The sequence below is a fragment of the Salmo trutta genome, chromosome 4, assembly GCF_901001165.1.
Source record: "Salmo trutta chromosome 4, fSalTru1.1, whole genome shotgun sequence".
Lineage (NCBI taxonomy): Eukaryota > Metazoa > Chordata > Actinopteri > Salmoniformes > Salmonidae > Salmo > Salmo trutta.
Window position 1 is genome coordinate 64,265,135 of NC_042960.1, and position 20,895 is coordinate 64,286,029.

Here is a 20,895-nt window from a genome sequence, read left to right on the forward strand (position 1 = left end):
CCCTTCTGCTGCTCCCTGACCACGACACACTGACTGACCCCTTCTGCTGCTCCCTGACCACGACACACTGACTGACCCCCTTCTGCTGCTCCCTGTTGTAATAGGCCTTAACTCACTGACCACACACACTGCATACATTTAATAGGGGTCAGTCACAAATTTCCACACCTTTATACTAACACAAAGGGCCATCCGCACCATTATACTAACACATAAAGGGCCATCCGCACCTTTACACTAACACAAAAAGGGCCATCCGCACCTTTACACTAACACAAAAAGGGCCATCCGCACCATTACACTAACACAAAAAGGGCCATCCGCACCTTTACACTAACACAAAAAGGGCCATCCGCACCTTTACACTAACACATAAAGGGCCATCCACACCTTTACACTAACACAAAAAGGGCCATCCACAACTTTATACTAACACAAAAAGGGCCATCCGCACCTTTACACTAACACAGAAGGGCCATCCGCACCTTTATACTAACACAGAAGGGCCATCCGCACCTTTACACTAACACAGAAGGGCCATCCACACCTTTACACTAACACAGAAGGGCCATCCACACCTTTATACTAACACAGAAGGGCCATCCGCACCTTTACACTAACACAAAAAGGGCCATCCGCACCTTTACACTAACACAAAAAGGGCCATCCGCACCTTTACACTAACACAAAAAGGGCCATCCGCACCTTTACACTAACACAAAAAGGGCCATCCGCACCTTTACACTAACACACAAAGGGCCATCCGCACCATTATACTAACACAAAAAGGGCCATCCGCACCTTTACATTAACACAAAAAGGGCCATCCGCACCATTATACTAACACATAAAGGGCCATCCGCACCTTTATACTAACACATAAAGGGCCATCCGCACCTTTACACTAACACAGAAGGGCCATCCGCACCTTTATACTAACACATAAAGGGCCATCCACACCTTTACACTAACACATAAAGGGCCATCCGCACCTTTATACTAACACATAAAGGGCCATCCGCACCTTTATACTAACACATAAAGGGCCATCCGCACCTTTACACTAACACATAAAGGGCCATCCACACCTTTACACTAACACATAAAGGGCCATCCGCACCTTTATACTAACACAAAAAGGGCCATCCGCACCAAAGATGATAACTATAAAGATAACTATAGCAATAAACTTGTATAATTATTAAAACGTTGGCGAGCAATCATACTAGAGGAACATTTTACACGCTGTAGACCTATTGAATGGATAGGTAGCATAAGTATAAATCACACATAATATATGGATTTGCGTTAGTATACGCATCAAAAGTCACAATGCAAAGTTACATCTCATTTTTCCATTTTTTGCGTAATTGGATAAAACTGATTCCGATCAAAGCCGAAGTCATGCCGGGAAAAACATTTGTGGGTTTGACGTAATATGGAGGACCCAGCAAGCCAGGCATTTCCCAATAGTGTAAACTCCAACAGAAATAACGTAAAATGTATAACTTCAAATTAAACCAAATCGTTTGCACTCATGACTACTGGTTTCAATTGAATTTTCTACAAGAAAATACTTTGAATTTCTTACAGCTTTGAATTTCTTATCAGCTTGTAAGGTTGCTAGCCAACTAAGTTGCTAGCCAACTAGCCTGCTAACGTTTGACCCTGCTCGTCATCTATGAACTGCTTGAAGAACGATCTGCCCTTAATGGCCATGTACTTATAATCTCCACTCAGCACTGGCCACCCCTCAGAGCCTGGTTCCTCTCTAGGTTTCTTCATAGGGTCCTCCCTTTCTAGGGAGTTTTGTGCTTCTACATCTGCATTGCTTGCTCTCTGGTGTTTTAGGCTGGGTTTCTGTACAGCACTTTGTTTGTAATGCGTAGGGGAAGTAAGAAGTTAAATATTAGCTAGTGGTTAAGAGCGATGGGCCAGTAAACAAAAAGGTCAAACCAACAAGGTGTAAAATCTGCTGATGTGACCTTGAGCAAGGCACTTAATCCTCATTGCTACTTTAAGTCCCTCTGGACAAGAGCGTTTACCAAATGACTAAAATGAATTGGATGATCTGTGCTATGGCTGTGTGATAAATGGAACATTTATCTTAACGTTTAAACAGGCATTTTTATTTTTTTTATCAGTTTTCCGTTAAAATGACACGAACAAATACAATTCCCTGTGAATTCATAATGCAAATGGTCGCGTGAGCTAACTAGCTAACGTGAGCTAACTAGCTAACGTGAGCTAACTAGCTAACGTGAGCTAACTAGCTAACGTGAGCTAACTAGCCGACCTACAAGGAATGTTTCGAATTGGCCATCAATTTTTTTGCCTACATTATTCGCTGTTCTCTCATCTGGCAACGGTGGACTCACACACACACACAAGTCGTAGGCTGCATGTGAAGTGCTTTAGCATATTTACAATTTTATTTTACAGATTAAGCAGCTGCGCAATTTAACGGAAACATTAATTTCCAGTCGCATTTTTAAGACTATTGAAAACTGAATTTTAGACATTTTAAGGCCTTTAATTTAAATAAATGAATTTAAGAGTTTAAGACTAAGGACCTGCGGACACCCTGATTAGAAAAACCTTTTTAAAAAAAAAATTGTTATAGTAATCGTCCAGTAGGGCTGGGCTGTCTAGACCAGTAGGGCTGGGTTGGGCTGCCTAGACCAGTAGGGCTGGGCTGGGCTGCCTAGACCAGTAGGGCTGGGTTGGGCTGTCTAGACCAGTAGGGCTGGGTTGGGCTGTCTAGACCAGTAGGGCTGGGTTGGGCTGTCTAGACCAGTAGGGCTGGGCTGGGCTGTCTAGACCAGTAGGGCTGGGCTGGGCTGTCTAGACCAGTAGGGCTGGGCTGGGCTGTCTAGACCAGTAGGGCTGGGCTGGGCTGTCTAGACCAGTAGGGCTGGGCTGGGCTGTCTAGACCAGTAGGGCTGGGCTGGGCTGTCTAGACCAGTAGGGCTGGGCTGGGCTGTCTAGACCAGTAGGGCTGGGCTGGGCTGTCTAGACCAGTAGGGCTGGGTTGGGCTGTCTAGACCAGTAGGGCTGGGCTGGGCTGTCTAGACCAGTAGGGCTGGGCTGGGCTGGCTAGACCAGTAGGGCTGGGTTGGGCTGTCTAGACCAGTAGGGCTGGGTTGGGCTGTCTAGACCAGTAGGGCTGGGTTGGGCTGTCTAGACCAGTAGGCTGGGTTGGGCTGTCTAGACCAGTAGGGCTGGGTTGGGCTGTCTAGACCAGTAGGGCTGGGTTGGGCTGTCTAGACCAGTAGGGCTGGGTTGGGCTGTCTAGACCAGTAGGGCTGGGTTGGGCTGTCTAGACCAGTAGGGCTGGGTTGGGCTGTCTAGACCAGTAGGGCTGGGTTGGGCTGTCTAGACCAGTAGGGCTGGGTTGGGCTGTCTAGACCAGTAGGGCTGGGTTGGGCTGTCTAGACCAGTAGGGCTGGGTTGGGCTGTCTAGACCAGTAGGGCTGGGTTGGGCTGTCTAGACCAGTAGGGCTGGGTTGGGCTGTCTAGACCAGTAGGGCTGGGTTGGGCTGTCTAGACCAGTAGGGCTGGGTTGGGCTGTCTAGACCAGTAGGGCTGGGTTGGGCTGCCTAGACCAGTAGGGCTGGGTTGGGCTGCCTAGACCAGTAGGGCTGGGTTGGGCTGCCTAGACCAGTAGGGCTGGGTTGGGCTGCCTAGACCAGTAGGGCTGGGTTGGGCTGCCTAGACCAGTAGGGCTGGGTTGGGCTGTCTAGACCAGTAGGGCTGGGTTGGGCTGTCTAGACCAGTAGGGCTGGGTTGGGCTGTCTAGACCAGTAGGGCTGGGTTGGGCTGTCTAGACCAGTTGTGCTGGGTTGGGCTGTCTAGACCAGTTGTGCTGGGTTGGGCTGTCTAGACCAGTAGGGCTGGGTTGGGCTGTCTAGACCAGTAGGTCTGGGCTCGGCTGTCTAGACCAGTAGGGCTGGGCTGGGCTGTCTAGACCAGTAGGGCTGGGCTGGGCTGTCTAGACCAGTAGGGCTGGGTTGGGCTGTCTAGACCAGTAGGGCTGGGTTGGGCTGTCTAGACCAGTAGGGCTGGGTTGGGCTGTCTAGACCAGTAGGGCTGGGTTGGGCTGTCTAGACCAGTAGGGCTGGGTTGGGCTGTCTAGACCAGTAGGGCTGGGCTGGGCTGTCTAGACCAGTAGGGCTGGGCTGGGCTGTCTAGACCAGTAGGGCTGGGCTGGGCTGGGCTGTCTAGACCAGTAGGGCTGGGCTGGGCTGGGCTGTCTAGACCAGTAGGGCTGGGCTGGGCTGTCTAGACCAGTAGGGCTGGGCTGGGCTGGGCTGTCTAGACCAGTAGGGCTGGGCTGGGCTGGGCTGTCTAGACCAGTAGGGCTGGGCTGGGCTGGGCTGTCTAGACCAGTAGGGCTGGGTTGGGCTGGGCTGTCTAGACCAGTAGGGCTGGGTTGGGCTGGGCTGTCTAGACCAGTAGGGCTGGGTTGGGCTGGGCTGTCTAGACCAGTAGGGCTGGGTTGGGCTGTCTAGACCAGTAGGGCTGGGTTGGGCTGTCTAGACCAGTAGGGCTGGGTTGGGCTGTCTAGACCAGTAGGGCTGGGTTGGGCTGTCTAGACCAGTAGGGCTGGGTTGGGCTGTCTAGACCAGTAGGGCTGGGTTGGGCTGTCTAGACCAGTAGGGCTGGGCTGGGCTGTCTAGACCAGTAGGGCTGGGCTGGGCTGTCTAGACCAGTAGGGCTAGGCTGGGCTGTCTAGACCAGTAGGGCTAGGTTGGGCTGTCTAGACCAGTAGGGCTGGGTTGGGCTGTCTAGACCAGTAGGGCTGGGTTGGGCTGTCTAGACCAGTAGGGCTGGGTTGGGCTGTCTAGACCAGTAGGGCTGGGTTGGGCTGTCTAGACCAGTAGGGCTGGGTTGGGCTGTCTAGACCAGTTGTGCTGGACTGTCTAGACCAGTAGAGCTGGGCTGTCTAGACCAGTAGGGCTGGGCTGTCTAGACCAGTAGTGAGAGACCTAAACCACAGGACTGGGAGAGTGAGATACCTAAACCACAGGACTGGGAGAGTGAGATACCTAAACCACAGGACTGGGAGAGTGAGAGGCCAAAACCACAGGACTGGGAGAGTGAGAGACCTAAACCACAGGACTGGGAGAGTGAGAGACCTAAACCACAGGACTGGGAGAGTGAGAGACCTAAACCACAGGACTGGGAGAGTGAGAGACCTAAACCACAGGACTGGGAGAGTGAGAGACCTAAACCACAGGACTGGGAGAGTGAGATACCTAAACCACAGGACTGGGAGAGTGAGATACCTAAACCACAGGACTGGGAGAGTGAGAGACCTAAACCACAGGACTGGGAGAGTGAGAGACCTAAACCACAGGACTGGGAGAGTGAGAGACCTAAACCACAGGACTGGGAGAGTGAGATACCTAAACCACAGGACTGGGAGAGTGAGAGACCTAAACCACAGGACTGGGAGAGTGAGATACCTAAACCACAGGACTGGGAGAGTGAGAGACCTAAACCACAGGACTGGGAGAGTGAGAGACCTAAACCACAGGACTGGGAGAGTGAGAGACCTAAACCACAGGACTGGGAGAGTGAGAGACCTAAACCACAGGACTGGGAGAGTGAGAGACCTAAACCACAGGACTGGGAGAGTGAGAGACCTAAACCACAGGACTGGGAGAGTGAGAGACCTAAACCACAGGACTGGGAGAGTGAGAGACCTAAACCACAGGACTGGGAGAGTGAGATACCTAAACCACAGGACTGGGAGAGTGAGATACCTAAACCACAGGACTGGGAGAGTGAGATACCTAAACCACAGGACTGGGAGAGTGAGAGACCTAAACCACAGGACTGGGAGAGTGAGAGACCTAAACCACAGGACTGGGAGAGTGAGAGACCTAAACCACAGGACTGGGAGAGTGAGAGACCTAAACCACAGGACTGGGAGAGTGAGAGACCTAAACCACAGGACTGGGAGAGTGAGAGACCTAAACCACAGGACTGGGAGAGTGAGAGACCTAAACCACAGGACTGGGAGAGTGAGATACCTAAACCACAGGACTGGGAGAGTGAGATACCTAAACCACAGGACTGGGAGAGTGAGATACCTAAACCACAGGACTGGGAGAGTGAGAGACCTAAACCCCAGGACTGGGAGAGTGAGAGACCTAAACCCCAGGACTGGGAGAGTGAGAGACCTAAACCCCAGGACTGGGAGAGTGAGAGACCTAAACCCCAGGACTGGGAGAGTGAGAGACCTAAACCCAACCCCAGGACTGGAGAGTGAGAGACCTAAACCCCAGGACTGGGAGAGTGAGAGACCTAAACCCCAGGACTGGGAGAGTGAGAGACCTAAACCCCAGGACTGGGAGAGTGAGAGACCTAAACCCCAGGACTGGGAGAGTGAGAGACCTAAACCCCAGGACTGGGAGAGTGAGAGACCTAAACCCCAGGACTGGGAGAGTGAGAGACCTAAACCCCAGGACTGGGAGAGTGAGAGACCTAAACCCCAGGACTGGGAGAGTGAGAGACCTAAACCCCAGGACTGGGAGAGTGAGAGACCTAAACCCCAGGACTGGGAGAGTGAGAGACCTAAACCACAGGACTGGGAGAGTGAGAGACCTAAACCACAGGACTGGGAGAGTGAGAGACCTAAACCCCAGGACTGGGAGAGTGAGAGACCTAAACCCCAGGACTGGGAGAGTGAGTGATGTAGTGATGTAGTGAGACCATGCTCCGAGCGAGCTTCACTGACACCACAGTGTCTCTGCCAGGGAAACTGCAGAGGCCCCTTGGGGCTCCTCGCTGTGTGTGTGTGATTGTGTGTGTGTGTGTGTGTGTGATTGTGTGTGTGATTGTGTGTGTGTGTGATTGTGTTCAGATCAGCTCGCCTACGTAGACAAACTACACATCCACATCTGTGTCCATCATCATTTTATTCTTGTTGGACGGGGACAAAAACAAGCCGGGGTAAAGGCAACGGGCTTTTCTGACAACCTGTGTTGGACCGAGTGAATCAAGAGATCTGAGCTAGAAGGGCTTTCTCAGTTGTGAACCCCAGAGCCTCCTCTCAGTTGGCTTAGCAACCAATTGTTTCAAACAGCGTGGCAGAGCTCCAACGATAGATATTTCACTCCTCACAGCTTTCTCCACTCGCACATTTTTCCATTGTTCTTTGTCCAAACGCCACAAAATTCTACAGCCCACCCCCCCCCCCCCCCCCCCCCAAAAAAAACTGCCTTGTGTTCAAAGTTAATTTAATCCCCAAATCATAAGACATTAAATCAAAAAATGTCCGGGCGTAGACGCCTGTAACTGTGGCAACCCCACAGTGGGGGAGCGAGCGCGGGTCTTGGCCTGTGTGTGTGTGTGTCAGGATGGCTGGAGGGTTCAGGGGCCTCTCCTCCTCCCCTGTCTACACTCCTCCCTGTCAGGTCCAGCATGGGGTTGCTCATTGATCTACACAACACTCTATACTCTATACATACCACACGGGATAGAAAGGTCAGCATTTGGTAGTGAAATATCGCCAACCAACTAACGCGACCCACTTTAATGAAGGCAGCTGTGGATATGCAGCTGACGTGTTGAGTGATGTGTAATTGCACCACTGAGGGGGAAAACATGTAGAATATATTGACTATTACAAACTGGGTGGTTCGAGCCCTGAATGCTGATTGGCTGACAGCCGTGGTATACCACGGGTATGACAAAACATATTTTTACTGTTGTAATTACGTTGATAAGCAGTTTATAATAGCAATAAGGCACCTCAGCGGTTTGTGATATATGGCCAATATACAATGGCTATGGGATGTTCTTAAGCACGACGCAACGCAGAGTGCCTTGGCCGTGATATACCCCCTCGTACCTCATTGCTTAAACGATCTCTCTTTCTGGCACTACAGGGAGTGCACATTGTCTTGATTTGCATACGAGTACGTTGGAAGACAGGGTGTGGATAAATCCTAAGACGTTTTAATCATGTAACGATAAACAGTCACAGCGATACACACTCGCTTCCGGAACGTTCAGCTTCTAACAACAGGTATTAAATAGTCCCCCTCCTTAAACAGATGAAGTGGTCGAGGCTCTCCTTCCATACACACGGCATCTCTCTCTGTCCTGCACTGAAGTGGATGCTGTTCAGCCTTGATGTCTACAGTCTATTGCTCCCAGTGCTTAATCTCTATGTCAGGTGAGGAGGGGGCTGCTGCTGAGGTAGGGTGATACCTGGGGGGGAGCAACACGGTGACACCTCAAACAAGGCACTGAATCACTACTGGACAGAGAGGAGGAAGAAGGGGGGGGGGGGGGGGGGAGATGGGAAGGGGGGGGGGGGGATGAGAACCAGCTAGTCACTATCTCTCAGCTTCCCCAGTCACATCTCCTGCTCAGCAGGGTGAACTGTGTGTGTTGATCTAACCACATCGTGGCGGCGGGGGTCATGGAATGCGTGGGGGCACGTGGGCACGCCTGCAGCCAAACGCCTCCTGACCCCGGCTGCTGCTGTTAAATCATGGTCATTTGAAAGCGATTTATTCATGGCTGTTAATGGACCAGGAGTCAGACAGCACCGCCTCACTGAGGACCAGGAGTCAGACAGCACCGCCTCACTGAGGACCAGGAGTCAGACAGCACCGCCTCACTGAGTCAGACAGCACCACCTCACTGAGGACCAGGAGTCAGACAGCACCGCCTCACTGAGGACCAGGAGTCAGACAGCACCGCCTCACTGAGGACCAGGAGTCAGACAGCACCGCCTCACTGAGTCAGACAGCACCACCTCACTGAGGACCAGGAGTCAGACAGCACCACCTCACTGAGGACCAGGAGTCAGACAGCACCGCCTCACTGAGGACCAGGAGTCAGACAGCACCGCCTCACTGAGGACCAGGAGTCAGACAGCACCGCCTCACTGAGGACCAGGAGTCAGACAGCACCACCTCACTGAGGACCAGGAGTCAGACAGCACCACCTCACTGAGGACCAGGAGTCAGACAGCACCACCTCACTGAGGACCAGGAGTCAGACAGCACCGCCTCACTGAGGACCAGGAGTCAGACAGCACCACCTCACTGAGGACCAGGAGTCAGACAGCACCACCTCACTGAGGACCAGGAGTCAGACAGCACCACCTCACTGAGGACCAGGAGTCAGACAGCACCACCTCACTGAGGACCAGGAGTCAGACAGCACCACCTCATAGAGGATCTTTCCCGTCCTCTCGAAACAGAAAGGTTTGTAAGTGACTAAACTACTTTGTGGATACGCTGTGTTCCAACCCCAGCACTGAATCATTAAAGACAGTCTGGTGCTGCACAGTCCTTCAGTTTAAACACATTAGCATCCCTGAGGGGAAAAAGCATGTCCGAGCAGGCGGGCTAGCTGTGCCTGCACCGAGGACGACAGATCTGAAGGTTTTTGTGAAATGAGATGTTTTTTAATCTGTAATGGCTAACTGCTGAAAATGAGGAGGCGGCGATGGCAGCGTTTTCCTTTCTTCCATTACTGAGCGAGGGAGAAGGGCAGACGAGCAGGCTAGAGAGGGTACACCGACTCACTGTGAACACACAAAGCAGACAAGACCCTCGGCCCCTGGAATGCTGATGAGCTATCTCCCATTGTAGGCGGTGGTTTCACTCACAGAAAAACTGCCAAATGCACCTCTTTGAAGAATGTCTCTTCTGCATTAATGAATGAATTATATATCCGAAGAGAGGCTTACAATTCATACCAGTTGTACTTATGGCAGCGGATAAAAGAAAACTAAACATCTTGCTTTTCCTCCCCATGACATTTTATCGGGAGGCCCTACATAAAATAAAAGGCCCCAGGATGTGTGGGTGAGCACACTGAAATCACACACAAAAAAAAATGAAGAAATCCCAGGCAACACATTTCCTTTTTCCCACAAAAAGAGAAAATATATAGGGTTTTTTTCACACAAAAAATTGCTCTGGTCCCTTCCCATAACAATAAATAACCTAGTACTTTTACAGTGTTTTTACCCAAAGACGCTTTACAATAGACAACTACAAGGAAACCAAACCCCCCCCCAAACAGAGACTATAGCAACATAATATCCCTGTGTTCCCTCAGCCCATAGAACAACCCTTACCGTCCTCGGTCTCCTGCCAGACGATGCCCTCCAGGTTGACGCTGGTCCCGGGTTCGCAGGGCCCCAGGCACTCAGGCTCCGTGGCCAAGGCCATGTCTGTCGTGTTGGACGCCACTGAGCGCGTGCGCACCATGATCTGCTCACAGGGTGAGGCGATGCTGTCATTGCTGTTGCCCAACGGCACCATGAGATGGAGGGGTGGAGTGGCGGGCGTGGAGACCGGAGACTCCATCTGGGAGAAAAGAGATAACATGATAAACAAAAGCTGACATAGACCACACAAAAGCTGACATAGACCACACAAAAGGAGGCCGTTCCTACGTTACGATAGGCACAACAAAATGTGAAGGGTGGCAAGTATTGATAAGAATAGAGTTCTGATACAGTGATAGTCATAGCATTCCTTGCTTGTTGTTGGCAGCGGTGGCAGGGCATTTCCCCTGCTCTGTGAATGTTGAGCATTACTTGTTGTTGGCAGCGGTGGCAGGGCATTTCCCCTGCTCTGTGAATGTTGAACATTACTTGTTGTTGGCAGCGGTGGCAGGGCATTTCCCCTGCTCTGTGAATGTTGAACATTACTTGTTGTTGGCAGCGGTGGCAGGGCATTTCCCCTGCTCTGTGAATGTTGAACATTACTTGTTGTTGGCAGCGGTGGCAGGGCATTTCCCCTGCTCTGTGAATGTTGAACATTACTTGTTGTTGGCAGCGGTGGCAGGGCATTTCCCCTGCTCTGTGAATGTTGAACATTACTTGTTGTTGGCAGCGGTGGCAGGGCATTTCCCCTGCTCTGTGAATGTTGAACATTACTTGTTGTTGGCAGCGGTGGCAGGGCATTTCCCCTGCTCTGTGAATGTTGAACATTACTTGTTGTTGGCAGCGGTGGCAGGGCATTTCCCCTGCTCTGTGAATGTTGAGCATTACTTGTTGTTGGCAGCGGTGGCAGGGCATTTCCCCTGCTCTGTGAATGTTGAACATTACTTGTTGTTGGCAGCGGTGGCAGGGCATTTCCCCTGCTCTGTGAATGTTGAACATTACTTGTTGTTGGCAGCGGTGGCAGGGCATTTCCCCTGCTCTGTGAATGTTGAACATTACTTGTTGTTGGCAGCGGTGGCAGGGCATTTCCCCTGCTCTGTGAATGTTGAACATTACTTGTTGTTGGCAGCGGTGGCAGGGCATTTCCCCTGCTCTGTGAATGTTGAACATTACTTGTTGTTGGCAGCGGTGGCAGGGCATTTCCCCTGCTCTGTGAATGTTGAACATTACTTGTTGTTGGCAGCGGTGGCAGGGCATTTCCCCTGCTCTGTGAATGTTGAGCATTAGTGCCCTAGAGAGTGAAACCCTTCTCTTCAGTATACCGGTTTAACTACAGCATACTGTTCTGGCCTGAGCTCTCAGCCTCTCACAAACCCACTGAACCCCCCCCCCCCCCTGGAAGGCCCAGGATTTGATTTGATAAATGTACCCCACTATTTGGGCAAGCCGAATCAGCTACAGAGCAACCTCATGTAAACGGCTGGCTTTAATAAGGGAGGTCTGACTAGCTTTCCTACAGTGTGAGCTAGTCAGCCATATTCCTGAAAGCTGAGGTGGTAGAACTAGCTTATTTAACCTCCATGGTGGAGGTCATTAACGTCCTCTATGATTATTACTCACGGCTGAGAACTCTTAAGTGCACCAAATCATTCAAAACATAAGTTACGGCTGTAATAAAGCACCTTGTCCGTAGACATTATTTCAAGTTCTTGCTCAGGGTTGCGCGGGGGAGCCAATTTGACAATCTAATTAGTGGTGTTTATTGACTCGACACACATGAAAGTGCAGCGTTTAAAAAGAGATCTATTTTACCGCAAAATAAAACCAAGCATAGCAGGGGAACGGCAGAAAGAGAGCAGTTCTTGGTCTATGTTCCAAACAGAACCATTTCCAAACCAAACTTTAAAAGAAAACAGTGCAGTAGATCAATCCACACAATGTGAGAAAAAGCAACAATGGAAATAGTTTATATAAATATACTTGAGGTCTTGCTATTTATTTAGCAGTAGCTGTCATTCCGTGAGGTAAGAGGAAATGTACATGTAAACTATTGGGGTCAGGATATGGCAACATCTAGCCTACAACTACACTTAACATATACTTTGCTATTTCGACAACAGTGTGGATGGAACTTTAGGGATAATTGTTTAAGATTTTACCATTTTTTTAAAAATTGAACCTTTAACTAGGCAAGTCAGTTAAGAACAAATTCTTATTTACAATGACAGCCTACCGGGGAACAGCGGGTTAACAGCCTTGTTCAGGGGCAGAACGACAGATTTTTACCTTATCAGCTCGGGGATTCAATCTAACCACTAGGCAACCTGCCACCCCAATTGCTTGGTGTTGGCTTACTATACAGAGGGGAAGTGGTGTCTGGTGAGTGGAAGAGACTCACCAATCCACTTCAGTCAACCTGGTTTAAAATGTACAGCCTTTGGGAAAAGCCTGTGTGTGTTAGGGAGAAAAAGGTGAATATATGATTGTATTGCGTGGAGAAACCAGGCGAAGGTCTGTGAGGGATTCCAGAGGCACTTAAGCTGGCTAGCCGAAGAGAAGCTGATGGGGCCGCTGAAACACAGGGCTAATCAACGAGGAAGTGTCAAGTCCAGACCAAATCAGCAGATGGCCTCCCTCACCTCTGCAGAGGGGGCTGGCCTTTAGTTCCTACCACTTTCCCATGGGACAACGGCCCCTGAGCAAACACATCATCTGCCCTGGAGCTAGTAGAATACGGTGCTGAAAACTAGCAACCGACCGGGGCTGTCAGTCAACCACACCCCTAGTAAACACAAATGACATTTTATTTGTCACAAACACATGGTTAGCAGATGTTAATATGAGTGTAGAGAAATGCTTGTGCTTCTAGTTCTGACAGTGCAGTAATATCTAACAAGTAATCTAACAATTCCCCAACAACTACCTAATACACACACATCTAAAGGGGTGAATGAGAATATGTACATATAATTATATGGATGAGTGATGGCCGAGCGGCATAGGCAAGATGCAGTAGATGGTATAAAATACAGTATATACATATGATATGACTAACGTAAGATATGTAGACATTATTTAAAGTGACCAGTGATCCATTTATTAAAGTGGCCAGTGATTGGGTCTCAGTGTAGGCAGCAGCCTCTCTGAGTTAGTGATTGCTGTTTAACTGTCTGATGGCCTTGAGATAGAAGCTGTTTTTCAGTCTCTCGGTCCCAGCTTTGATGCACCTGTACTGACCTCACCTTCTGGATGATAGCGGGGTGAACAGGCAGTGGCTCGGGTGGTTGATGTCCTTGATGATCTTTTTGGCCTTCCTGTGACATCGGGTGCTGTAGGTGTCCTGGAGGGCAGGTAGTTTGCCCCCGGTGATGCATTGTGCAGACCTCACTACCCTCTGGAGAGCCTTGAGGTTGAGGGCGGTGCAGTTGCCGTACCAGGCTATGATACAGCCCGACAGGATGCTCTTGATTGTGCATCTGTAAAAGTTTGTCAGGATGTTGGGTGACAAGTCAAATTTCTTCAGCCTCCTGAGGTTGAAGAGGCACTGCTGCGCCTTCTTCACCACACTGTCTGTGGACCATTTCAGTTTGCCTGTGATGTGTACGCCGAGGAACTTAAAACTTTCCACCTTCTCCACTGCTGTTCCATCGATGTGGATAGGGGGGTGCTCCCTCTGCTGTTACCCAAAGTCCACAATCATCTCATCATCTTTTGTTGACGTTGAGTGAGAGGTTGTTTTCCTGACACCACACTCCGAGTGCCCTCACCTCCTCGCTGTAGGCCGTCTCGTCATTGTTGGTAATTAAGCCCACTGTTGTGTCGTCTGCAAACTTGATGATTGAGTTGGAGGCGTGCATAGCCACGCAGCCATGGGTGAACAGGGAGCACAGGAGGGGGCTGAGCACACACCCTTGTGGGGCCCCAGTGTTGAGGGTCAGCGAAGTGGAGATGTTGTTTCCTACCTTCACCACCTGGGGGCAGCCTATCAGAAAGTCCAGGACCCAATTGGACAGGGCGGGGTTGAGACCCGGGGCCTCCAGCTTGATGATGAGCTTGGAGGGAACTATGGTGTTGAATGCTGAGCTGTTGTCAATGTAGTCAATGAACAGCATTCTTCCATATTCCTTTTGTCCACACACAGCTGTATGTATTAATGGAAACAGAGACGCTGCAACACTCCTTTCTCAAGAATGTACGCCCTTATCGTAGACAAACCCCTGTGACGGCATTGCTTCCGTTGTCAACTTTTCATAGCAAACCTGTTATTTGGGTGTTGTTTAGTGCTGTTGGAGGTTAACTTACAGTGTGTTGAGATGACGTCAGGCCTTGTTTACAGAACAACAGAAGTGCTTCAAGTATGAAAGTACTGATGAGCTCGACCCTACATCATACTCTCATTAGGGGGCTCCCGAGTGGCGCAGCGGTCTAAGGCACTGCATAGCAGTGCTAGAGGCGTCACTACAGACACCCTGGTTCGATTCCAGGCTGTATCACAACCAGCAGCGATTGGGAGTCCAATAGGGCGGAGCGCAATTTGTCGAGCGCCGTCTGGGTTTGGCCGGGGTAGGCAGTCATTGTAAATAAAAATGTGTTCTTAACTGACTTGCCTAGTTAAATAAAGGGGGAAAATTATAATTGGATAAACAAACCCCCATGACGTCATTGCTTACTGACTGGCTAGCCAAATTCATTTTAGTAAAAACCTACCCATCTTGCTGCATACGGTAAAACAAAAAAACAACAATTGAGAAGGGAAACACTAACTCCAACACAATTTGAAGAGTCTTAATAAAACATTGAAATGAAAGGAGCTTTGTAAATACAATCCATTATCTGAATGACAGAAAAGTTGTATGGTGTAAAGAGCGCTTCACACTAAAGTGTGAATGACGCTGCCACTGCAGAGGTGTTGACGATACCGTTAATGACTTCCACACACACGTGGTGGATAAGGAGGTATTTACACAATCACTTCTCTGGTTTCTTTGACTCTCACAGGCAGCCCAGTAAGCAAAGAGGCTCCACCGTGAGAAAGGGGAGTTGGAGGAACTAGGAAGAGGGGTGTAGACGAGGACGGCAACAAAATGACTTGATATATATATTTTTACATTTAGCATACACTCTTATCCAGAGAGACTTACAGTAGTGAATGCATACATTTTCGTACTGGTCCCCCCATGGGAATCGAACCCACAACCCTGGTGTTACAAACACCATGCTCTACCAACTGAGGCACACGGGAACATTTGTTAGTATTGAGACTCTCGCTGTGTGTTTTGGCAGTTAAGCAACAAGCTCCCTGATGAATTGTGCTCAGCGAAGTGGGGCCTTTAATTGGAGCAGCAGCCAGCGCCAGCTGCTTGTACCGGCGGGCCCCCCCCGGGGAGCTCTGGTACTGCCTCTTTAAAAGGCCCTTATCGTCAGGGAGATCATTGAGCCCTCAGAGAATATCAGAGATGACGCTGGAGGAAGGCATCATATAGCCAACGATCATGCATTGATGAGAACCCCAAACAACCACTTTATCAGGGAATTTAGATGAAGATAATTCATTGAGATAGTCTTGTCTTTCCAGAATTGAGACACTGATTGTTGCTATGCCGCTGGTTTAATCGTGCCAGTTATGAATGTTGTCGCAGCAAGGCTGGCAGGCAGACGCACAAGGAGGACTCGTCTATGATTAGCATCCCAGAGAGCATCACTCTGTCAGGCAAAGCCAAATGCTCCGGACTGAGGAAAAACTCCTGTGGTTATGTGAACACTCACTCAGTGGTTGTCCTCTGATGCTAAATTCAACATCTCTCTCACTGGCTCCATCTCCATGCTGGTTGACTCTGCAGCTCCCTGGATTTACAGGCTGGCTACTAAACATTCTACTGCCACACTGTTAGCAAAGGCTCTGAGGAGTCTGTCCAGGGCCTGACGAGGTGACTCATTACCCACACCTAGTAGGGAACAGTTCATTACCCACACCCTGTAGGGAACAGGTCATTACCCACACCCTGTAGGGAACAGGTCATTACCCACACGCTGTAGGGAACAGTTCATTACCCACACCCTGTAAGGCTGTAGGGAACAGTTCATTACCCACACCCTGTAGGGAACAGGTCATTACCCACACCCTGTAGGGAACAGTTCATTACCCACACCCTGTAGGGAACAGTTCATTACCCACACCCTGTAGGGAACAGTTCATTACCCACACCCTGTAGGGAACAGTTCATTACCCACACCCTGTAGGGAACAGTTCATTACCCACACCTTATAGGGAACAGTTCATTACCCACACCCTGTAGGGAACAGTTCATTACCCACACCCTGTAGGGAACAGTTCATTACCCACACCCTGTAGGGAACAGGTCATTACCCACACCCTGTAGGGAACAGTTCATTACCCACACCCTGTAGGGAACAGTTCATTACCCACACCCTGTAGGGAACAGTTCATTACCCACACCCTGTAGGGAACAGTTCATTACCCACACCCTGTAGGGAACAGGTCATTACCCACACCCTGTAGGGAACAGTTCATTACCCACACCCTGTAGGGAACAGTTCATTACCCACACCCTGTAGGGAACAGGTCATTACCCACACGCTGTAGGGAACAGGTCATTACCCACACGCTGTAGGGAACAGGTCATTACCCACACCCTGTAGGGAACAGGTCATTACCCACACGCTGTAGGGAACAGTTCATTACCCACACCCTGTAGGGAACAGTTCATTACCCACACCCTGTAGGGAACAGTTCATTACCCACACGCTGTAGGGAACAGTTCATTACCCACACCCTGTAGGGAACAGTTCATTACCCACACCCTGTAGGGAACAGTTCATTACCCACACCCTGTAGGGAACAGTTCATTACCCACACCCTGTAGGGAACAGGTCATTACCCACACCCTGTAGGGAACAGTTCATTACCCACACCCTGTAGGGAACAGGTCATTACCCACACCCTGTAGGGAACAGGTCATTACCCACACCCTGTAGGGAACAGTTCATTACCCACACCCTGTAGGGAACAGTTCATTACCCACACCCTGTAGGGAACAGTTCATTACCCACACCCTGTAGGGAACAGTTCATTACCCACACCCTGTAGGGAACAGTTCATTACCCACACCCTGTAGGGAACAGTTCATTACCCACACCCTGTAGGGAACAGTTCATTACCCACACCCTGTAGGGAACAGTTCATTACCCACACCCTGTAGGGAACAGGTCATTACCCACACCCTGTAGGGAACAGTTCATTACCCACACCCTGTAGGGAACAGTTCATTACCCACACCCTGTAGGGAACAGTTCATTACCCACACCTTGTAAGGCTGTAGGGAAGCATTCATTCTGCCAGAGATTCATCTTCATTTTATACTCTGGCATGAGGCCAGACCTCAACCTCTCCCCTTTATAAAGCCTACAGAATCACATGGTGAATTGCTCAAACCCAAACTTTTCATTTATTTTCCTGTTGCCCTTCCCGAACCTCAAGGCTGTGCTCTCTGCAAAGCCATGTTAAACCTTAGTAATATCCATCTCCCTGTTTAGAGAAGTGAGTGAGCCCATGACCTCAAAGGATTACAGTCAGGGTGTCACGCCCCTCCTCCTGGATTACAGTCAGGGTGTCGCGCCCCTCCTCCTGGATTACAGTCAGGGTGTCGCTCCCCTCCTCCTGGATTACAGTCAGGGTGTCGCGCACAACCCCCCGTCCTCCTGGATTACAGTCAGGGTGTCGCGCTCAGCCGCCCGTCCTCCTGGATTACAGTCAGGGTGTCGCACTAGGCCACCCGCCCTCCTGGATTACAGTCAGGGTGTCGCACTAGGCCACCCGCCCTCCTGGATTACAGTCAGGGTGTCGCACTAGGCCACCCGCCCTCCTGGATTACAGTCAGGGTGTCGCACTCAGCCACCCGTCCTCCTGGATTACAGTCAGGGTGTCGCACTCAGCCACCCGTCCTCCTGGAATACAGTCAGGGTGTCGCACTCAGCCACCCGTCCTCCTGGATTACAGTCAGGGTGTCGCGCTCAGCCACCCGTCCTCCTGGATTACAGTCAGGGTGTCGCACTCAGCCACCCGTCCTCCTGGATTACAGTCAGGGTGTCGCGCTCAGCCACCCGCCCTCCTGGATTACAGTCAGGGTGTCGCGCTCAGCCACCCGCCCTCCTGGATTACAGTCAGGGTGTCGCGCTCAGCCACCCGTCCTCCTGGATTACAGTCAGGGTGTCGCACTCAGCCACCCGTCCTCCTGGATTACAGTCAGGGTGTCGCGCTCAGCCACCCGTCCTCCTGGATTACAGTCAGGGTGTCGCGCTCAGCCACCCGTCCTCCTGGATTACAGTCAGGGTGTCGCGCTCGGCCACCCGTCCTCCTGGATTACAGTCAGGGTGTCGCGCTCAGCCACCCACCCTCCTGGATTACAGTCAGGGTGTCGCGCTCAGCCACCCGTCCTCCTGGATTACAGTCAGGGTGTCGCGCTCAGCCACCCGTCCTCCTGGATTACAGTCAGGGTGTCGCGCTCAGCCACCCGCCCTCCTGGATTACAGTCAGGGTGTCGTGCTCGGCCACCCGCCCTCCTGGATTACAGTCAGGGTGTCGCACTCAGCCACCCGTCCTCCTGGATTACAGTCAGGGTGTCGCACTCAGCCACCCGTCCTCCTGGATTAGATTACATGCCCAAGCTTCAGATTACTCCAAAACAAAGATGCTTACGACTGAAGGGAGAAACCACCAAACACACCCTCTAGACTACAGACTTTAGCCTTGCAAAAGAGCAGGGAGGAGGACCAGTCTCTAGCTGTGGGGGAAATGGAAGCAGGAATCTAAATGGATGCATAACCTCAGTGGAAGCTCCAGCTGAAACCTACAACAAAAACATCCATTATTCCTGCCAGTCTTTCTGCTTTTTGTGGGCTCGAGTGGACTATTAGTGGTTCAGAGGTGGTTTTTCTCAGAAAGGTTTTCGCTTCGCCAGGGCTGCACACACGCACCATGTGCTTTGTCCACACCCTGCAACTGGGACTCTGAGGTTGTAAAAGGATTGGTTCTGTCCAACGACTCAACGTTTAATCCCAAATATAAACTATTTAAAAGGCTTTTCTTTACTGTTCAACATATGATTTAAGTATTGCAAATCATAATTGTGGCAGTGCGCCATGTTAGGAAAGACTGCTGTGGGAATGTTGTCCTATTGGGTAAAAAGCATTGATGAAAACCTCAGCTGTTAACAGGCCTAGGCTCCAATACAACCGCATCACTATTCAGGTAGTAAATGATTGGGGATTGTCTTTAAATCAACATGAAGCTTCACTAAGCTAAATAAGCCCTACCAAAACAGAAACGACAGAACAGCCCTTTACTTTATAAGTCTTTTTAGGGGTAATGCCCCTACCTGCTCATGACGGTCTGCTGAGCCAATGGGCATCATCTCAGGTGTGTGTCCCCAAACCCATCATCAAACAACCATATCCACTTTCACGCTGGCACAGAGGACAATCAATGCTCCCTTAGGAAAACAATCACAAAAAACTAAACAAGTGGAAGCGAGGAAAAGAGGTCTGGAAAAACGGTCTGAAAAAAAGGTAAGCGTAGAGGCCGAAGACAACTGGTATAATAGGAATGGAATCTCCCAGAAACACAACATTTGGTTTTGGCAGGAGAGTGTGTTACAGCTTAAATTCCATTGAGTTCACAGAACATTCCTGCTCACCCCCCCACCCCCTCCTTTCCGCAACAGAGTAAGTGTTTCAAATTCAGGACCAGATCCCTGAGGCCCCTGGATGGGTGATGTCACCTTCCCAACATCCCTCTGAATGGGACACGCTGGGAGGTGGTGACCAGTCCCTGCTGGGGAGGTTGGAGTCAGGTAGGGGTTAGGAAGCAGAGTTCAGGCCGTGTCAAGAGTCCCCGGTAACCACAGGAGATGGCCCCATCACTGTTCAAAATACATCTGCCATACAAGTCCCCCACCCACATCATAATGTCAGGGGAGAGAAGCAGAAAAATGTAAAGTGTGACGGAGGAAAACGACGCAGAATCATTTAGATTATTAGCTGTTAAGCAGACTAGAGGGTCTGTAAACTACACCACAGATGAACATAACCAATTGAGATACTACAAAAGAGCCTGCTTCAACGTTTAGCCTAAGCATTAGAAACTTAATAAGGCATAAAAATGATTTGACGCAAATTAGAATTGAACAAGAAGAATGGGGAAATAAGCGACAATCCTCAATCATTTCTTTGAGGGCACATTTGTATTAGTCCACTTGCCTCTTGGCTAATTTGAACTGATTGGAGGCATTCTCCATGTCTTCACAGGCTTAAATTAATCATCTACCCAAGTCGACACATCCTGTTTGCAATGAAAAACAAGTCCAGCTGGAGAGACTCCAGAGCCACATGCTCACCTTTAACCGTACAGTGACCTCCTCCATCTCTGACCCTGCCACTAACTGACCCAGGTAGTAAAACGCCTGTTATTGTTATTTGTTGTGTTACAATTAAAAACATTTAAAAAAAAAAAATGTATCACATTTTTCTTGTTATCTCTGCATTGTTGTGAAAGCCCTCGTAGGTAAGCATTTCACATTAAAGTCTACACCTGTTGTATTTGGCGCATTTGATAAAATTTGATTTGACATGAATATGTGACAACATGCCTGGGGAACATGACTACCTGAATGCTAACCCAACGACGGTAATCTATTCACATGACTACCTGAATGCTAACCCAACGACGGTAATCT

At 50.0% G+C, this 20,895-nt stretch overlaps 1 protein-coding gene across 6 annotated transcripts in view; it reads right to left on the bottom strand.

Annotated features, from left to right (window-relative positions):
• LOC115192856 (zinc finger protein 609) overlaps positions 1-20,895 on the bottom strand; it is a 181,485-nt gene that overhangs the window by 30,364 nt on the left and 130,226 nt on the right. For all 6 annotated transcript variants that reach the window (XM_029751760.1, XM_029751761.1, XM_029751765.1 and 3 more), the window contains one exon: positions 10,112-10,343. In XM_029751760.1, coding sequence (XP_029607620.1) covers positions 10,112-10,343 — 232 coding nt within the window. The remainder of the gene's footprint in view (positions 1-10,111; positions 10,344-20,895) is intronic.